The 21,846-nt window shown below is 34.3% G+C and overlaps 1 protein-coding gene across 1 annotated transcript in view; it reads left to right on the forward strand.

Moving 5' to 3' along the window:
• Nucleotides 1–14,587, forward strand: part of LOC145277609 (transmembrane protein 170A-like) — a 37,921-nt gene extending 23,334 nt beyond the window's left edge. The window contains exons 2-3 of the mRNA XM_080129134.1: nucleotides 1,170–1,340; nucleotides 13,574–14,587. Coding sequence (XP_079985260.1) covers nucleotides 1,170–1,340; nucleotides 13,574–13,704 — 302 coding nt within the window. The 3' untranslated portion in view covers nucleotides 13,705–14,587. The remainder of the gene's footprint in view (nucleotides 1–1,169; nucleotides 1,341–13,573) is intronic.
• The last annotated feature ends 7,259 nt before the right edge of the window (nucleotides 14,588–21,846 follow it).

A 21,846-nucleotide genomic window follows, 5' to 3' on the forward strand; every position in this document is an offset into this window, starting at 1 on the left:
AAATTAATATGACTCTAAGACAAATTAGCTTTGAAATATGATAAATATGATTAAATAAACATTGATAATAAATAATATAAGTCTTAATTTGATTAAATAAATGTTTCTTTTTTAAAGTACACAGAAAAACAGGTCTGTAATACTTAACTGCTAATGAAAATTGTCTAACGATTGAATTGAAACAGTTAACCTCTAAATTTTGGAAATTGCATGTTTCCATAGATTTATTGGTAGAAAGGTGCTAAAAACAGTTTTCACCAACCATTAATGTTTTGTTATAAAATAGAATTTAGTGTAATGTTTTACAACTAAAAAACTGTTTGAAACAGAACTTTTTGGAATTATCGAATTGGAAGCATTTGAAAATTATTTTTGGGAATGTTTTTCTTTGAAATTCAGCTGATTATATTATTACAAAACATAATATTGAATTTATTTGCATTTTCTATTTACAAATTCAAGGTAAGTAAAAAAAAAAAAAAAGTTTATACATAAAAAATCTATTTTTAATTTTTTAAAAAGTATTCAGCTTTATAAACTGTTGAAATTTTTATCAATTCTAATATATTTTGTTCAGATTCCGTTAAATGAAATATGGGAGGGGAGTGAACACATAGCAAAAAATATTTCCCCCCATATATGAAAACTGCATTTTAAATATAAATTAATTTACAGGTGAATGAGTATTAAAAAATTCAATGAAAATCTGATCATTAGTTGATTTTTATGTAGATTTATAAAACATGGGTATTTTTATGCCTTCAAAATAAGAATGCATAGAAACATTGGTTTAAAGCATCGATATAATGTAAACATGATTTTTAGTCTTGCAATTTTCATTATTTTTGTATGCTGAAAATTTTAAATTACTAATATCAACTTGTATTAAAGTTACATCATGTTGTGTATGCGGGGGTAGGGGTGTTAATTCTTTTATGCATTTAGTTCATAATTCAGTTTAAATTTTCAGGCTTCTATTGAAAGCCAGTTTCAGATCATAGAAAGATTTTGAATTTGCAACAAAAGTAAATCATGAAAATTGAAAGTAAATTGTAGTTCATTAAGAAGTTAATAATAAATTGTATATCTTGTTGGGGGGAAAGCAGTTGCTTGTATTGAATTCATTTCTTAACAATTTTTTTTTTTTTTGTTGTTTTCTTTCATTCCAGAAATGTGGTATCAAATATTCTTATGGGCTCTTTTCTCTTCGGTGTTTGTTCACTTGGTTTGTGCCGTTATAGCCTTCAGTCGGCTACGCAAACATAAACTAGGCAGATGGATTCCAGCCTTGATTATCATCATGGGAGTGCTGTCACCATTAACGGGAGGAATTCTATCCAGTAAGTTCAACATTCACACTCTTGAAATTCTTTCGTTAGACAAGATTTGAAAAAAATATCCCCCCCCCCTCAATTGCTAAATTTAAACCAAAATGTCATTTTGCAAGAATATAATTTGTTTGTTTGTTCAGTTTATTGGCCTATCAACAGCTGCATGGTCATTTAAGGCCAAATAAGTTCATTTTTTTTTTCTTTGGATGTCTTAGTAAGGTAGGTGTTCTTTATTTTCCAGTATGTCAAGGTAAGATTGGAGGAAGGTTTGTAAGAGATTTGGGTTGAAAAGTTTTTTTTGTTTTTTTTTTTGGTAGATTTATACTTTGGAGGAGAGGTTTACCTCTTTCAAGTAATTTAGAATTGTTTTTTCATTTATTTTTTCAAAGAGATCTTTAATGTTGTTAATGCTGTAGTGTTTTTGGCGTAGGGGAGCTAGGTCAATGCAGTTAATTAAAAAATGTTTAACGGTGTAGTTTTCTTGGCAAGGTAAGCATTCAGGTGGATTTTCTCCTTTTAATAGGAATGAGTGGGTGATATTTGTATGCCCTGTTCTTAATCTTGTAATGATCACTTCTTCTCTTCGGTTTAGTTTAGATTTGGGATTCCATTCTCCAAGTGTAGGTTTGATTTCTTGTAGCTTGTTTTTTGTATAAGTGTTCCATTGTTGTTGCCATTTTGTTTTGATATACAGGTTTATGGTTGGTTTAAAGTCAGTGTAGGGGATTTTTATGTTGGAGATTTCCAAGTTTAGTGACTCTTTAGCAGCTAGGTTAGCTTTTGTATTCCCTAGGATGCCAATATGGCTTGGGATCCAGCATAGGATGATTTGTTTTTGAGTATGGAGAAAATCGAGTTTGTTTAATAGATTAGTTATTAGCGGATTGCAAATGTTCTTTTCTTTTAATGAAGTTAGGACTGATAAAGAGTCCGAAAATATTATAAACTTGTTTGCTTGATCAGCACTTATAATATTAAGGGCCAGGTTTATTGCTGAGGCTTCAGCACTAAAGATGGAAGACCTATCAGGTAGGCGTTTTTGGATTTTTCTTTGCCGATAAATAGCAGAGCTTCCGACTTTTTCTTTGGTTTTAGCTCCGTCAGTATAAATGTGTTCATAGTCCGGATAGTCATGAAGAATGTCATGTATTTTTTCCATATAGATGGGTTTGATTGTATTCGATTTGGGGTGTTTAGAGAGATCTAATAGTATAGGAGAGTGTTTTAGATGTTCAGGTGGGTTTACAGCAGTTTTGGAAAGCCAGGGTGGATGTTTGAGTGTAGAAGCTTTGTGGATCTGCGAGATGTTAATTTTGGCTTCGTCTTTTATTTCTTTCATACGGAGACCATAAGACTTGATTGCTTTTTCCTTTTTTTGGAATAGGATTTGGTGTTTGGGGTGAAAGACACTCTGGTATATAGGGCTTGAAGTGTTAGATGCAAGTTTTGTATAGTATTGTAGGGCTAATTTTGTCCGTCTCATTTCAAGTGTAGGTTCATTCGCTTCTGCATAAAGACTCTCGACTGGTGTAGTGGGAAATGCTCCAAGTGCTAGTCGGAGTCCTTGGTGGTGAATTGTGTTCAGTTCTTTAATGTAGGATTTTCTTGTTGCACCGTAGATAAAGCAGCCATAGTCCAACTTTGATCTTATCAGTGTTTGATAGAGTTTTAGAATTGTTTTGCAATCAGCTCCCCAGTTTGTATGAGCTATGGTTCTCACAAGTTGCATTCTTTGGTTGCATTTTTTCCTTAAGTATTTAATGTGGGGTATGAAGGTGAGTTTTTTGTCAAAGGTGATTCCAAGATACTTGTATTGATCCGTAACTGTTAGTCTATTATTGTTAATTTTTAGCTCGGGGTCAGGATGCATTTTTCTATGTTGGCAGAAGTGAACACATTTTGTTTTTGTTTGAGAAAAGCTGAAGCCATTTTTGGTAGCCCAGCTAGTAATTTTGTTGATGCATAATTGTAGGTGTCGTTCAATAGTGTTCATATGTTTGGCCTTAAAACTAATCATGAGATCATCAACATAGATGGCATAGTTTGTTCCGAAGTTTATGTTATTAACTATATTGTTTATTTTCACATTAAAGAGTGTAACTGAAAGAATTCCACCTTGGGGAACTCCCAATTCTTGTTTTTGAGACTTTGATAAGATGTTTCCGAGTCTTACTTGGAAGGTTCTGTCACTCAGATAGTTTTTGATAAATGTTGGCATTCTGCCTCTTAGACCTAGTTCATTCAGGTCTTTTAATATTCCATACTTCCAAGTGGTATCAAAAGCTTTTTCTATGTCAAAGAAAACTGTTACCACATGTTCTTTGAGGATGAAAGCTTCTCTAATATAGGTTTCCAAATTTATGATATGGTCAATAGGGCTTCTGCCCTTTTGGAAGCCTGCTTGGTGTTCAGAGATTAGGTGATTTCTTTCTAGATACCAGGATAGTCTTCTATTGATCATTCGCTCGAGGGTTTTGCAGATGCAACTAGTAAGTGCAATGGGACGGTAGTTTATTGGATCTGAGGGGTCTTTTGAAGGTTTAGGTATGGGAATTATAATGGCATGCCTCCAAGTGTCGGGGAATTTTTCATTGATCCAGATATCATTGAAAATTTTGAGGAGGTATTCTTTTGATTTCATTGGCAATTCTTTTAGGAAGACATAGGGAATTTCATCTGGTCCGGCTGTTGAATTATGGATGTTTTTGAGAGATTCTTCTAATTCGTACATAGTAAGGATTTGATTGTAGTATTCAGTGTTGTCTGAATGGAAGCGGATTTGTTGTTGTTCTGCTTGGTTTTTGATGACTTGGAATTCTTTGTTCCTATTAGTCGGTGAGGAGTTTTTGGCAAAGTTTTCTGCTAAGATTTCAGCTATTTTTTCTTTGTTAGTGATTTTGACATTGTGATGGATGAGATGTTTATTAGCTTGTTTAGTGTATTTCCCAGTAATTTTGTTTATCATGTTCCATATTTCCTTAGGTTTGGTGTTTGAATTTAGTTGGCTAACATAAGTTTGCCATGTTGATTGCTTAGCTTGCTTAATGGTTCTGCGAGCTTTGGCTCGGTTTATTTTGTAATTTTCTAAATTTTCTTTAGTTGGTTGGCTATTAAATTTTCTGAGTGCTGTTCGTCTGGCTCTGAGCGCTTCTTTGCAATCTTTGTTATACCAAGGCTTGTTATATCTTGTTGATGGGGAGCTTTTAGGAATAGTTTTCTCAGCTATAATATTTAGAGTATTGGTGAAGTGGGTAATGTCATCATCTTTTGTTAAATTAGCTTCTTGCACTAGGTCTGTGTGGCACCTTTTTTTGAAATCTTCCCAGTTGGCCTTATGCAAGTTCCATCGGGGTGTTTTAGTGTCATTCTCTGGTTCTTGACCTTCTAGGATGATCGGGAAGTGATCGCTCCCACAGGTCTCATGATGTACATTCCATTTATATTCTGGGAAAATACTGGGTTCTGATATGGTGAGGTCAATAGCCGAGAGTGTTCCAGAGCTAGGGTGAAGATAGGTGTTGGTTCCGTTGTTAAACAAACATAGTTGGTTTTCATCTAGAAAATTTTCGATAATTTTACCTCTTCTGCTTGTTTGTTTGTTTCCCCATAGTTCATTGTGGCTATTAAAGTCACCCATGAGGATAAAAGGTTTAGGGAGTTGTTGGATCAATAAGTTCAAGTCTGTTTTATTTATGTTTTCATTAGGTGGCAGGTATAGGGAGCAAATTGTTAGCGGTTTTCTTAGACTGATGGTTACTGCAACGGCTTGTAGTGTTGTATTCAGTTTGATTTCGCTTTGAATTATATTGTTATTAATTAGAATGGACACTCCTCCGGAGGCTCTATTTCCTTGTTCGTGTATATAATCATAGGTTGAATATCGTTTGATATGTAGTGTGTTCTGAATTTTCTTATAAGTTTCTTGTAGGCATATGACTGCTGGGTGAAAAGAGGCAATGAGAAGGTTCAATTCGTCGAAATTTACCTTTTCACCTCTAATGTTCCATTGAAGGAATACTGGTTTATAGGTCATTGGTGGTAAGGTAATGATCCTCTGTGCTGTGTTTTTTTTTCTTTCTTTTCTTTTTTTTTTTTTTTTTTAGTTGATTATGGGTTTTAGTATTGGTGTTGATATAAGGTATGGATTTAGTGCAAGTTGTGGAGGGTTTTCAATTAGCTTTGTTTTTTTCTTCTGTTTTTGGCTTGTCTTCTGTTTGGTCTTTTGTTTCGGGATCTGGAACTAGAATTAGCATGGGACCTTATGTCCGTTTTGTTTTGGTTTTTCTTTTGTTTTGACGTTGATCGATGGGAGATTTCTTGATTTAAGGTTTCTGTTTGTTGGTTTGGGTATTCTGTTTCCATTTCATCTTCAGGTTCAGTTTGATTTTTAGGGATTGGGGTTCTAGTTCTGGAGTTTGAACGGGACCTTATAACTGTTTTGTTTAGGTTTTTCTTTTGTTTTGGTGGTGTTCGATAGGAAATTTCTTGTTTTGGGGTTTCTGTTTGATATTCAGTCTCCATTTCATCAGTTTCTATTAAATTTTTGGTGAGGATTTCTATTTTTTGTTTTGCTGGTTTATTATTTGGTTTTAAGAAAGTTAGTTCTTGGGGATATTGGCTTTTAAGAGGAGAGGTTTGGGTTTGGGAGGAGATAAATACTTTATTGGGTTCTTTCCTAGTTTCTAGTTTTAATTTTTCTAGTTTTTGAAAGTGTTGTATTTTTAGTTTTTTTTGGAAGTTAAGCAATTCGTTTGGTTCTAGATGTACCAGTTTTTCAATAAGTTCATTGTATTTATCAGGCTGGTTGGTGGGATTTGTTTTTTCTGTTATTTTCGCATATGTTTTATTTCTAATGACTCCTTCCACTATTGTCTTCGCTTCTAAGTAAGAAATGTTTCGTTTATGCTTTGTGGCTAAGATTTCTTTTTCAGTTTTCCATCGTTCGCAGCTTTTTGAGTAGGCAGGGTGCTCCCCTTGGCAGTTTATACATTTGGACTCGTGACATTCTTGTTCATTGTGACTTATTTCTTTAGAGCCACATTTAGCGCACGTGGGATGACCTCTGCAGGCATCTCTATGGTGACCGAATTTTTGACAGTTGAAACATCTCAGAGGATCTGGGATGTATATTTCAACTGGTTTCATGGTGTAACCAATTTTAATTTTAGGTGGAATTTTTGGAGTGTTAAATGTAATAATGTAAGTATGGGTTGGTATTTTTTCTGAGTTTTTCTTTATATAGATTCTTTTAGAGTCAATGACTCCTTGTTTGCTCAGTTCGTTTTGGATTTCTTCTGGTGAAGCCAGAGATAGTTCCCGGCTACGGATAACTCCTTTGGATTGATTTAGTTTATTGTGTGGGGTAACTTTAATGTTAATATTATGGAAAGTTTTCATATTTTCTAAATTTAGGCTTTGGCTTTTTGTCTCAATTTCTATTAATAGGTTACCATCTTTAGTTTTTTTTACCATTTTAGGATTTATTTTCCTTGTTAACACCTTTTCAATGAGAAAAGGGGATAATTTTGACATTGGCGTTTCGTCCAAAGATTCTAATACATAGTATTTAGGAAAATCCGTATTTTCCTCATCATCTGAGTCCGATAAGGCGCGTTTGGGTTTTTTTTTTGTTTTGACATAAATATGGATAAAAGTTTCTTTGCCTGTGTTCCCCACCCACCCCGGAGCCCAATATTGGGACTTGTCAAGGGGGAAACCCATTCGCCTTGACGGAGTCAGGGCTACACAGGCAGTATACTCAGTCAAGTAAGAAATACCGAGCATCTGTCGTTACTCAATTTTTCACTACCCAAATCTAGAGTGAACAAAATTTTGTGATTGCAGCCATGTCGGGATTGGATTCTACACTTGCTGATTGACCCTTGGCCAGCGCTTTCGAACGTCTACTTTAGGGGTGAGGTTTATCAGTTTCTATGGTTTTGTTTAAGAGGATTTCTTTTGCTAATTTTAAATTTCTCAGTTTAGTCTGAACCATTGATAGTAGACATAGTGCTTGACCTGACCAGCCGATTGATCGGATCGGGCCCCTCCGACCGCCCGTCTAACCGAGGTAAGGGCCAAAGAGATGTGTTAGGAAGAGGAGGCTCATGAACTCGTCCTCCAGGACCTTCAATCACCAGGATTCCGTTCCAAGGTGTCACGGGTCGCCACCCACGGCCAACAGGTGGCCCCATTGAGGGACTTTTACCCTCTGCAGGGGGGCAGTCAGTGTATTCTAATGCCCCACTGACAGGGCCTGCAAGAATATAAAACTGTTTCCCTATTACTAGGCATTCCATAATCGGTTTGGTTAACATTTGTATCAGTCTATATATATTTAGCACCTTTTTTTAATAAATCCTGAATTGAAAGATATTTTTCAAGTACTTTTATTTATTGGCACTTTATTGAACTACCTCCATGAAGAAGTGAATATATTTGGTTGAATTTGTAACTGTGTACAGCCTGTATTGCTTGACCAATCATCACCAAATATGGTCAAAATGTTGGTCATGGTGTAAATTAGATATCCCAAAATTAAATCAGATGCATGTCAGATCACAGAAAAGTGTGAATTTACATTCACACTTTTGGCAATATTGGTTATCTTTATTGTAGACACTTGCTAGAAATTGAAACTTCTGATTTTTTTTCTCCAAATTTGATATATATATATATATATATATGTGTTGATAACAGTGACCACCATACAAAATTTCAACCAAATCAGATAAATAGTTCTTAACTTTGGGGAATATTTCATACAATATGAAGAAGTAAAACTGAGACAAGACTTTGCATTGTCAGACAGAATTGTACATGACTGACTCCTATTCTTTATAAGTAATTTTAGACATATTTCCCAATTATTGACATATGCCTAACATTTTGGAGCATTTGCCCTTGCTGATCTCTATAATACTAAATTAACAGTGAAGGTCTCGTAAATGTTAAATGCAAGGTCCTTACATTTGTTTTGTCTTTTTTCACATTTAAAAGAATTTTTTTTTTTTTTAAATATTGTTGATTAAAAGAAAAGTTTTTGATCCGATTCGTAATTGCTCACATCCTGAAATTACAAAAATTATCATCTCAACATCTTTCAGTTCTTCGGGATCCTTTATTTAGACTAGTAAATGTTATGTCATTTGAGCTTATTGTCTTGTTTGTACTGCAATTTCCTAATGTTGTACTTTATGTATGTTTGCACCATCCTGCAATATAAGCATATGTAAACCGAGATAACTTACAAAATACATGATTTAATTTTCTTAATACATACAAGTAGAAACAAACCAATGTTTGTGTTTACTTGGAAAGTAAAAAGACACTGAACAAAGTATCAAATAGCTGAGAGAGAGAAAAAACACAAACCAGTTGTTCAAGATGTCGTTTATCGTAAAGCTACTATATATATATATATATATATATATATATATGATAAAGGGCTCTATGGTCAAATTTATCTTTAGTTGACCTTTGACAACTAAATATTTTCGTTTACTAGCCAAACCCACATGATTTTTAGCATTTTATGTTGATACTTAAAAGCTATAAACATTTTCTTCAAATGTGTTTTTAAACAGCCTTCATTAAAAAAAGAGTATATTGTTCTATTTAACTTTTATTGTTTAAATAATTTAACTTTGTTCATTTTAATAAAAAAAAGTTGAAAAGATACTTTTCACTGACTAGTGAGCTTTGGAAAATTGTCAGTGAAAGAAATACAATTGCCAAAAGATAAGCGTTTCATTATTTCTAGTCGTCACTTTGAAAAATCACTCGCAAATGCAACTATGAGCCCTGTGATATAATATAGAATATGATATATTATATACACTAGATTCAGTCACTCTGATGAGTCGTAGACAGCGAAACAAGTAGAAATGCATGTATTGCAAAAACAAATAAGTCGTGCGAGATATCCTAATTATATTATATATGATTGTTATGGAAACCAGTCATAAAAAATGTTGCTCACTTCCTTACGATTTTGAACACCAGTACATTAATCATAACTTTTGTTTTAGTGAAAAAGAATTTAATTTTTTTTTTCACAATATTATCTATAAACTGTGATAATCGGAAATTTGGTCGAAAAATGAGTGATCGGTGAAGCTTTAAAGCAGTTCTACACGACTAAAAGTGCCATTTTTTTTTTTTTTTTTTTTTTTTTTTACAAAGGCATCACCACATTATCAAGGCCCAGAGGCCACTCAAGGATAAGGGTTAAAGAGTGTACAGTAGAAGTTGGTCAATATAGTAATCATTAGTAATGAAAATTTGGTAAATTTAATAACTTATATGGAACGGCTCATCAAGAACTTATTTACTTTAGACTTGAACAAAACCATATTGTAGTCAGCCGGAAAGCAGGAAAACAGAAGACAATTCCACAGGCGTGCAGTTCTAAGAAAGAAGCTTTGTTCATGGAATCTACGTTTAGGTTTAGGCACAGATAAAGAGTGGGGGAAATTATTGATAGTGTTTACAGCTAGACGAGTGTTTCTTGTGAAAGTTTGGCGAGGGGGGACCATAGATTGAAGCTCAGTTGAACACTTTCCATGAAAATAACGATACATCAGAGACAAACTCGCAACATCTCTTCTGTGAGATAGAGGTTGCAAGGAGGAGAAAAGGACATCTCCTACGAGGCTACGAAGTCTATTTTGAACTCTATCAAGGCAGGACAAGTTCTTTCTAGCAGCTCCTGCCCAGATGTGGCAACAGTATTCCATCCTTGGACGTACCTGGCTCTTATATAGATAGAGAATAGCATCAGCAGTGAGATATCTACTGGATCGATAGAAAGATCCCACCATTTTTCCAGCGGCCTTGGCAACAGATTTGATATACGTGTTCCATTTAAGATCAGGAGTAATGGTCAAGCCCAGAAGCTTGTCAAAACTTGAGGCCTCCTGAAGACGAGAGCCATTCATTTCAATTGATGACAAATGTGGATTAGAATGTTGATGATGTAAAGAGAGAAGCTTGGTTTTAGATGCATTAAAAGTAACCAGCCACTCCTTTCCCCATTGTACTACGTGCTCAAGATCAGAGGAGAGAGAATTGGAGAGAACTTGCTCGTTTACTGTCTTAGATGTGGTACCATAAATGGTAGTGTCGTCAGCATAAATGTCTACAAATGATGTAAGGATATGATTTGGAAGATCATTAATGTAGATCAGGAAAAGAGTTGGGCCCAGGATGGATCCCTGAGGGACACCGGCATTAATATTGTGAGCTTCTGATTTTTGCCCCTCAACTACTACTCTTATGAATCTATCAGAAAGAAATGATTTAATAATTGAGAAGACTTTTCCAGCTATACCATAGCTAGCGATCTTATGAAGTAAACCTTTATGCCATACCCTATCAAAGGCTTTAGATATGTCAAGAGCAATTGCCCTAGAAAGATTGCCACCGTCGAGAGATTTGCTAATCCTATGCGATATAACTGTAAGGACATCTGCTGTAGATCTAGCAGAACGGAAACCATATTGAGTGTCACTAAGAAGGTTATTTTTGTTGAGATGTTTGATTACTTCTGTATTTAATACAGATTCTAGCAACTTACTCATGACGCACAGGAGACTTATTGGCCTGTACTGAGAGGGGGATGAGCGATCACCTGAATTCTTAAATACAGGGCATACTGATGAGATTTTCCAGGGAGATGGGAAACTATTCTCCTTAAGACAACGTTTAAACAGTTTTGTAAGTATGGGCGCTAGTTCAGGTTGAAGTTTTTTGAGTACTATAATTGGAATACCATCAGGGCCAGTTGCTTTACTGGAATCAAGGTTTTTGATTAGCTTGGCAACATCACGTACAGATATACGTATATCACATAGCGTGTTTTCTGATACAAGAGGAAATATTGGGGGTTGGCGGTCTTGGTCGCAAAGGGTAGAATTAGCTGCAAAGTTCTTGACAAAGAGTTTGGCTTTGTCTGATGCTGACGAGATTACCTCAGATCCATTGATAATAGTTGGGATGGAGCACACGCTTCTGTTCAGGATTCTGTTTGCTATTTGCCAAAACTGGTGGGAACCAAGCCGCTGCTCAGCTACTTTGGACTTAACAGATTGAGCATACAACTCTCTTGCGTTCCTTATTACTTTCTTACAATGGTTGCTGGCAGTCCTGAAAACGGCTTTAGTTTCCATACATCTATTACGTTTGAAGCAGTGGAAAAAGTGATTTCTGTGCGCAATGGCAGCAGCACATTCTGGAGAGAACCATGGCTGGCTGTTAGGTTTTTGCTGAAACTTTTTAGAGGGTATGAAATGGTCAATACCTACAATTAACCATTCAGTTAGGTCTAATACTATAGAGGACACATCCTTTTTAAACATGGAATGCAGAGGTAGATCAGATATAAATGTACGGAAGCTATCCCAGTCAGCCTTAGTGTATCGATATACTGTACGATGAAGAGGTACGTCTGGGGACTTATTACATTTCATTTTTATCTTAATTGATACAACAGAGTGGTCGGAAGATCCAAGAGGCGACAGAACAGAAACTGAACATAGTTCAGGGCAAGTTGTGAGAAAAAGGTCTAGTAGGCTCGCATACTGGCCGTCATTATCGGGCACACGGGTAGGTTCCTGAACAATCTGAGTGAGGTCATAGGCAATGGAGAAATCATGACAGAACCTCCCCTCATCATCGGTCTTGTTTGAGTGGGTCAACCATTCGACGTTGTGAACATTGAAGTCTCCACATACGTGAATGTTAGCTGAAGGATAAGTAGAAAGGACTTGGTCAATTTTCTCAGATATGCTTTGAAAGATAGTAACTCCGCTGTTGTGGGGGCGATAGAGAGTAAATATAAATGCAGTAGTGTGAGCTAAAGCAACCCGGAAGCACATATAAGGTAAGTTAGGATCTTCCCTGGAGATGTCCCTCCCACATGGAAAGCTATCTTTAATATAGGCACATATTCCATGCCCATGGCGATCTTGGGGGTCAGATTTAGAAGTTAAGTTAGAGTATCCTGAAATTGCAAACTCATCTAGGGAAATAGCCTGTCCAATGCCAGTTTCACTTAAAAATAAAAGGTCTGGTTTAGTCTCCTGTAATTGGGTTTCAACCTCTGGAAGGTTAGAACGTAGACCTCTGATGTTGGAGAAGGAGACATGGTATTAGGGGTCTACGTTGGAAGTTGGAGAACCGGGTTTAATCGTGTATTTTTTCTTGAAACTTGTCATGATGAAATTTTGGAATTTGTGGACTAGGTCGACAGATTTACTTAGAGCAGGACAGAGAGGGGAAACTAAGAGAGAAAAAGAAACGAAGAATTTTTTTTTTTTTTTTTTTGTACCACATGATAAGGTAAAGCCGTAACAATTACCCACTAGTATGGCATCGAGAGGCCCCACCAGAAGCTACTGCATGGTCCAGATTCCATTCACCAGATGGCAATACAGCAGCCCCAGTACTTTGCACCTGCTGATAGGACAGCCTCCTTAGTGGTTAATCCAAGGTTCGGGTCCCTGACTATCAGGCGGATAACGTCAGCCCAGACAAAACGCTTACCTCCAGCACCCTTACTAGTGACATGGCTACAAGGATAGACATAGAAACAGAAAATTTCCACCAACTCTGCCAACTGTTCGCGCAAAAATACTGCCAACCTAGAAAACAGCTTTTTCTTCTCCCTTTGTCAGAAAAATCACTCATTTAAAAAATGAGGACTAAGGGACAAATAAGAAGAAGCGAGAGTAACAGGAGCTGCCGATAACGCATCCACAATGCGTTTTCTACTCTCCATTAAAAAAAACCATTTAACCATATATTCAAACACTATTGTGTTTGCATGATATACATATACTACGTAGTGTGTGTTTAACATAATGTATCACATTTTTATTCCCTAGCAGAAAAAAAAAGTTCAAATGATACATAACTGATCTACAAAAAAAAAGTGTCTAAATAGGTGATTTCTTCTCTTACTAATTCTAAAACAAAACATTTACACTTGTGATGCAGTAGCAGTTTATAGATTAAATATTTCAACAATGATTTTTTCTGAATTCAGCAGTCTTACAAATTGAATTATACTTAATTATTTTTTGGCATAAAATGAAATATTTTTGTCTTTATTAATATTTATTGATTACTTTTTTTTTTTTTTTTAACACCTTTTGCTATGGACTTTGAGTCACTTGTTCTTCTGATTCACCAAAAACTCATATTAATGAATTTGTTTTGAATCTCTTACCTTTTTTTTTCAGGTGCTGCAATTGCTGGTGTGTACCGTGCTGCTGATATGGAAATGCATCCTTTCTATGCTCTCTTTTTTGGCCTTATGCAGACTGTTGGTGTGATTGTCATCTCCTTGTCTCGTTTTCTTAGCACACTCTGATCCTTATTTAAAAAAAAAACAAAAAAAAACAACAATTTGAATCTCATGGGTGATACCATGGCCTTAAACCGTGCTCTTAAGTCGAGGGCTCAACAGAAAAAGAGGTGGCGACAACAGCAGAAATGCAAAAAGAAGCGAAAGAAAGTCTGAAGAGAAGGAGAGGGGACTATAATATGTAGAAATTTTTGTATTATAGAGCAATAATTGTACAGAAAAAAAAAAGAAAGTGCTTTGTCAAAGTCATGAGAGTGTATAAAGTCCATGTATTTTTTAGATCTAGTTAAAGTTATTCATAGCTTTTATTAGATATGAAGAGCAAGGAGAGGAGGATTTTTGTATCAATGTTGGAACCTGAGTCTACATTTGTTACAGATACATAACAATGACTCAAATTATTGATACAGCCACAAAGTGATAACTGATCAATACAAGAATCAATGTGATAATTACTTTTTAAAAAATTGAACCCCAAAGAACATTGTCTACCTTTTCACCACATTGTCTTATAATATGAAATTTGTACTTAAGGACTTCACATCTTGAAGAAGCCGGGAAGTATTTAAAAAAAAAAAAATCAAAAAATCATGAAAACTTGATCATAGCTAACTTTTATAGAGAAAATTAAAAAAAAAAAAAAAAAGAAAGAAAGAAAAATACTTCTCAACTTTTAAAAAGTTGGAAGCATTAGGGCAGTTACTTTGTCTTGAATTTTCTGCTTATAAAAAAAATTATATCAGTCAATTTGTAGCAAGTTTACATGCAGCAGACAGTTTAGGATTTAAAATGGCTGCCACATAGTACTAACAATGGGGAAAAAGTTTTGGGGCTTTTTGTTTTTTAGTATCTGCCATAATGGTAAGAAAATAAAATTGTGTATAATGTGCATTTGTTTTTCTTTTTTTTTGTTCATTATTTTTCCCGATTCCCTACTAAATTCCCGATTCCGATTCTTTATAAATCTCTAAATATTTAACTATAAAATAATGATCTTCGTCTAGATTACCATAAAAATACATCTTAAATGTGTGTATATTTCTTTAAACGTAAAAAAACACTTGTGAGTGGATGATCTATAGATTTTAGTCTTACTAGAAGTTTAAAATCAAATATTTACTATTTTATTATTACTACTAGCAGTGGAAGAGTTTTCTTAAACCAAAGTCAAATAAAAAAGATAAAGGAATCGTTTTTGGCATTGGAAAATAGGCACAATTATTTTCCAATTCCAATACAACAAAAAGTTCCGATTCTCAATTCTGATTAACTGTCCCAACACGCATATATATATATATATATATATATATATATATATATATTAATGTGTGTGTGTCTAGAAAAGGCATTAATACACCTGATCTATCTACATGGTAAGAACATATCGTTTTTATCAATATGTCTGTTACAAATAATATGATAACGATGTGTACGTGAAGATACAATAGGTTTAATCAAATCAAGCAATCATAAGAATTTAGATAATTAAGAATTCCTATAATGTTTTTATATAAGTGCATTTTTAGTTCTGTTAGTTGATTCACGTTTTTTGCTACATCACAGTTTTGTTTTGGCATTCAAAAGATGCCAAAACCAGAATGTGGTTCCTTGTGTCTAATTTATTTTTTTTTAAACATTGAATCAAAGTTAAGGAGAAAAAGATAAAATAAAAAATATTTTAAGTGTTTTAGTTGCTTTTCGTTGTCCAATTTTTCTTCTTTAATAATATATGGTTTAACTATAAAAATAAAACTCAACAATTGATCCCAGTGCTATTCAAATGTTTTATAAAATTATATACTCATAAAAATCTTTATATATATATATATATATATATATATATATATATATATATATATGAGTTTTTTTTTTGTTTTTTTTTTACTTAATTGTATATATTATCCATTATTTATAATTGACTGACACGTGATGAGATGAGAACAGTAGTTCGATGAATCCAAATAATGTGAATAACCAATCCTCATCTCAAAAATTCATAAACATATATTCGTTTTATATTATTTCTGGAACAGAATGTCTTTTTAGTGTGTGTGTGTGTGTAGAGGGGGGAGGTCATTTATTGCTCATCAGATGTATCAAGTTGACCTTTTATGGAATTACGTGAAGTCCTTGAAATGTAGGTTACTGTCACCTGTGAAATTGTTACAAGACATGCAAGCAAACACTTCAGAAGTGGTAAGCTCACATTGTCAAGCATTACAACATTTAAGTTATCTTTTTGAATGGGATTTGTTTGCTTTTTAATGTTTTAAACTTGGATATCATTCTACTGAATGCATTACATGCAACATAAAACAATTTTTTTTTTTTTAACTGCTATTTGTTGTCTAAATTAGGGGTCTCCAAACTATGCCCTATGGGCCAGATCTGGCCCGTCAAAGTCTTTAATCAAACTCACAGAGCTTTTATGGAAAATGGAAAATTATTCAGGAAAAAATTTGTAAAAATAGTGTTTTTTTTTTGTTTTTTTTCAGAAAATGATTAAAAAAAAGTTTTTGGAGAACCGGTTTCATTAAAAAGCAAAGTTAATGAGTAAAATCAAGATGTTTTTTTTTTTTGCTCACATAGCTCTAAAATGTCAGCAATATGCTCCCCCTCTTCTTCTTCTGTTAAAAAATTTTGGAGACACCTGGTCTGAATAATTTTAATTTTGTAACATCTGTTTACTTGTTCACAATATTAAATACAAAGTAATAAATATTTTCAGTAGAAAAGGGAGAAATGTACAAAATACAGTAAATCTGATGCGCCTCTATCTCACATATATTGGTTTATATATTTATATATATTGGTTTATATTTATATATATATATATTGGTTTATATATATTTATATAAAGGCACTTTGTAAGTTCATTTTCTATAGACTCTGAAATAACTGAGCTGATTTTTTATTTTTATTTTTTTAAAGTTTTGAGATGAATATATAGAGATCTATCAATGCCTCCAATAAATATCCAAACTCAATCAAAAAACTGATTAAAAAAAAAAGGAACAGTTTGATTTTAACGAAAAATAACACCTTTATACAGCCTAACATCACAAGTGCTTTTGAAAAGTTTTATCACCGTACAAGTGTTGCAATATTTTGGAGCTATAATGGGGTATGATCCCACACAGTCGGACGATTCTATTTATAAACGATGCTGCTAAGAACTGATGAATCAAATTAATTCACGTTCTGCTACCAACCAATCAGAAACCAGAATTGCTTCATAAATATTAAACCTTTTCTGGAGCAATTTCCTATGTTCTTTTCCCGGGTTTTGACACGGTAAGAATATTTTGTTCTGTGGAACTGTCTACTACAAACAAGTCACCTCCCAGGACTTGTGTGTAGCAGCGAACCATCTGAAACTCAAAATGGCTTACACTTCTAGAGGTTATGCGCCCAGCGTGCGTCTTTATTTTGATGGATCCGAATCAAAATTCGAATTGTGGCAAGTTAAATTTCTAGGATATCTACGAATCCTAAAGCTACACAAAGTACTACAAACACAACCTGAAAACAGAAACGACCCCGACTTCATTGAAAAGAACGCAACTGTCTTTGCGGAATTAATACAGTGTTTAGATGACCGAAGTCTATCACTTGTAATGAGAGAAGCCCTGGACGACAGCTGCAAAGCATTAAACATATTGAGAGAGCATTATTTATCGAAAGGAAAACCCAAAATTATTTCTTTATACACTGAACTGACCTCTCTAAAACGAATGGAAGCCGAAACTATTACTGATTATATTATAAGAGCCGAGACAGCTGCAAATTCTTTAAAAATGTCTGGTGAAGTTATAAGTGACAGTCTGTTAATTTCCATGGTCCTTAAGGGATTACCGAGTGATTTCAAGCCATTTACCACCGTGATATCCCAGAAAGAAAAACCCATCACTTTTAGCCAATTCAAGGTAGCACTCAGAAGTTACGAAGAAACTGAAAAAATGATCACAGAAAAAAACGAATCCACAAATATGAAATTTAAAAATACACACATAAAAACACCAAAATCGAATTATACCCATGCCAGGAATAAAAAACGCAACTTTGCCAAAAGCAGGTTTTTTCCTAAGAAAAGTACAAAAATTATTTATGATTGTGGACGACCTAATCACAAGAGTTTCCAATGTAGATACAGGACTCAAAATGGCGACTACATTAAAAATGTAGAGAGCTCTGTTAGCGAACATACATTTTTATTTTCGTGTGCATTTGATGCTTCAAGAAACAATAATAATTTTCTTGTCGATTGTGGGGCCACGGCACATGTGATTACAAAGGACCCCAACTTTAAGCCACAAAATCATTTTGTAGAACTAGCTGACAGGAGTCGAGTCAACGATATCATTTTGAAAAGAGGCAATGCGAAAATCTCGCTAAAGAACAATACAGGTGAATTGTGTTTCTGTATTCTAGAAAACGCTCTTCTAATCCCAAAATTTAAACAAAATATATTTTCTGTACAAACTGCCACAAAACAAGGTGCAAATATAAACTTTAGCCCCAATAAATCAAAACTGGTATACCCGAATGGAACTGTATTCGACATTAAAGAAAATGGACGACTATATTATTTAAATAGCGTAGTCCCATCAAAATCCGCCTGCCATGATCTACAGACATGGCATAAAAATTCTTGGACACTGCAATATTCCTGATATCAAAAAGTTGCCGACTGTAGTTGATGGAATGCAAATACAAACATCAAAAACCTTCAACTGCGACGTCTATACGCAAGGGAAAATGATAAACTATCAAAACAAGATACCAGACAAAAAGGCCAAAAAAATCCTATCAATGGTGCATTGTGACTTGAACGGTCCCGTAGAACCGATGGCCAGAGAACATTATAGATATGTGTTGAATTTCATAGATGACCATTCAGGTTTAATAATGGTTTACTTTTTAAAGAACAAATCTGATACCCTGCTAGCAACTAAGAAATATCTAGCCGACATGGCCCCCTACGGTGAAATCAAGTGTATTCGCTCTGACAACGGTACGGAATTCACCAATAAAGACTTTGAACTTTTACTAATTAACCATCATATCAGGCATGAAACATCAGCTCCTAGATCGCCACACCAAAACGGGACTGCTGAACGTGCGTGGCGGACACTTTTTGAAATGGCAAGATGCCTACTCATTGAATCAAAACTCCCTAAAAACCTCTGGACGTATGCATTTATGGCGGCAGCCTATATACGCAACAGGTGCTTTAACAAAACACTATCTAAAACTCCATATGAATCTTTCTGCGGTAAAAAAACAAATTTAAGCAGAATGCATATATTTGGTTCAACTTGCTTTGCATTGCATATATAGAGAAAAAGAGTAAATTGAATATTAAAGCCGACAGAGGTATATTTCTTGGATATGATAAAAACAGTCCAGCCAATTTAATATTTTTTCCCGAAAAAAATAAAATAAAAAGAATCCGGTGTGTAAAATTCACAGACACGTTTAATTTTACAGACGAAAACCCGTCATATGAAGAGGATGAAATTATATTACCTCAAATAATTAGAACAAATGAAAACAATAAAAATGACGGAGACGAGAGTGTCCATGATGATGATGATGATAAAGTCGAAAGATATCCCAAAAGAAATAGAAGACGACCCGATTTTTTTGTGATCGACAATATAAAAGATTATCAAATCGACTATTGCTATTCAATGGAAAATGCGCCAAAAAGCTTCAACGAAGCAATTAATTCAGAACATTGTGATGAATGGAAAATTGCCATGAAAAAAGAAATAGATGCCTTAACCGAAAATGATACCTATACGGTAGTGCCTCTCCCAAGAGATAAACATGTTATTTCTACCAGATGGGTCTTTACAAAAAAGAGTAGAGCATCAGGCGTAGAACAGTACAAAGCAAGATTTCTTGCTAAGGGGTGCTCTCAGATTTACGGTAAAGAATACTTTTCTACATTTTCGCCGACCACAAACCTAACGACAATCAGAGTTTTAATACGAGTCGCATCACAATATGACCTAAACATCCATCAAATGGACATAAAAAATGCTTATTTGAATGCCCCAATAGACTGTGAAATTTATATTACCCCTCCAGAGGGATTTATAATGAAAAATAAAAATAGCGTGTGGCGACTTAACAAGTCATTATATGGTCTAAAGCAGAGTGCTCAGTGTTGGAACACAGTATTCCATGATTATATTATTAAACAACAATTTAGACAATGCGCTGTAGACCCCTGTTTATATACCCAACAGAAAGACGATAAACTGCTGATTTTGGTTTTGTGGGTCGATATTTTAATCGCATCAAATTGTGACACAATGTTAACTGATGTTAAGAACAAATTAAGTAAAAGATTCAAAATGACCGATCTTGGCAAAATATCCTGGTTTGTGGGGATAGAATCTACTCAAAGCAAAGGACTTGTTACGATGACTCAATCGAGATACATCGACAAAATACTATTAAAATTTGGAATGGGAGAGTGCAAGAAACGCTCTACACCGGTGGAAAATGATATTAATAAAAATATACACACAGAATCTGAAATAATAAATGACACACAATATCGCGAAATTATAGGTAGTCTTATATATTTAATGACTGCAACCAGGCCCGACATATGCTATACAGTAACAAAACTGTCACAAAAATTATCACGACCGACAATGAAGGATTTAAACAGAACTAAACAAGTCCTACGTTATTTAAAAGGAACCAAAGAACAGAAGTTAGTATTTAGAAAATCAAGAAATCCCCTAAAATTAGGTTTTTCGGATTCAGACTGGGCAAACGACGAGGATCGCAAGAGTGTATCTGGATATTGTTTCAGACTCTCAGAAAATGGGCCTATTATTTCATGGAAATCTAAAAAGCAACAGATTGTATCTCTCTCTACGTGTGAAGCAGAATTTATCGCGCTCACACACACGACCCAGGAAGCACTCTACCTTAAAAATATCCTGAAGACTATTTTAGAGCCAGAATTGATTACAAGCCCCGTAGTAATTAATTGTGATAATCAAGCCAGTATAGTCTTAGCACAGAACACGATAATCAACCAAAGATCTAAGCATATAGATATAAAATACCATTTCATAAAAAACGAGATAAAAAAGGAATCCATTATTTTGAATTACATATCATCAGAACAAAATATCGCTGATGTATTTACGAAACCGGCGACACGGATAAAGCTACGTTTTTTCTCAAAACTTGTTGGTGAATTCGACTGAATAATTTTTTTTTTTTCTTTCATTGCCCTGTATGTATATAAATTTCTATATATTAAAAATACAGACCAGTGAAGTTCCACTTATGAGAAGGCTCTTACTTTTTTTTGCATGAATATCAGCGGAAACCCCTAGGGGTAATGCTCAGAGTATATAGATTTCTATATATAAAAAAAAAAAAAAAAATTAGTCCTGGACAAGACGTTAAACTGTATCCATTTTATTTGTATTAACACTTTAACCTACTAATGCGTAACTAATACTTTTGCTTAAAAAAAAAAAAAAAAAATCTTTGTAATTTTCCTTTTTGACATTTGAACACAATTAAAAATGGTGTCTTTTTAAATGCTAAAATTCTAAGACCCAAATGATTTCTAATTTTTGTTATGTCTAAGTAAATATAAAAATATATATTTATTTTAGAGCAGAACAAACACAAGGGACTTCCCCATTATAAAAAATAGGGAGGATGTTGCAATATTTTGGAGCTATAATGGGATACACACAGTCGGACGATTCTATTTATAAACGATGCTGCTAAGAACTGACGAATCAAATTAATTCACATTCTGCTACCAACCAATCAGAAACCAGAATTGCTTCATAAATATTAAACCTTTTCTGGAGCAATTTCACATGTTCTTTTCCCGGGTTTCGACACGGTAAGAATATTTTGTTCTGTGGAACTGTCTACTACAAACAAGTCACCTCCCAGGACTTGTGTGTAACAGCGAACTATCTGAAACTCAAAATGACTTACACTTCTAGACAAGCATATAAAATTAACAGTAAATTCTTTATACACACACCGGTTCTCACAAGATGACCAAAGTTAAGCAACGATGAGCCTGGCCAGTACCAGACGGGTGACCATTTGGGAACACTAGGTGGCGTATGTGCTCTCCACTTATCT

This window comes from Euprymna scolopes, chromosome 6 (genome assembly GCF_053919585.1).
Source record: "Euprymna scolopes isolate OS-2025 chromosome 6, ASM5391958v1, whole genome shotgun sequence".
Classification (NCBI taxonomy): domain Eukaryota; kingdom Metazoa; phylum Mollusca; class Cephalopoda; order Sepiida; family Sepiolidae; genus Euprymna; species Euprymna scolopes.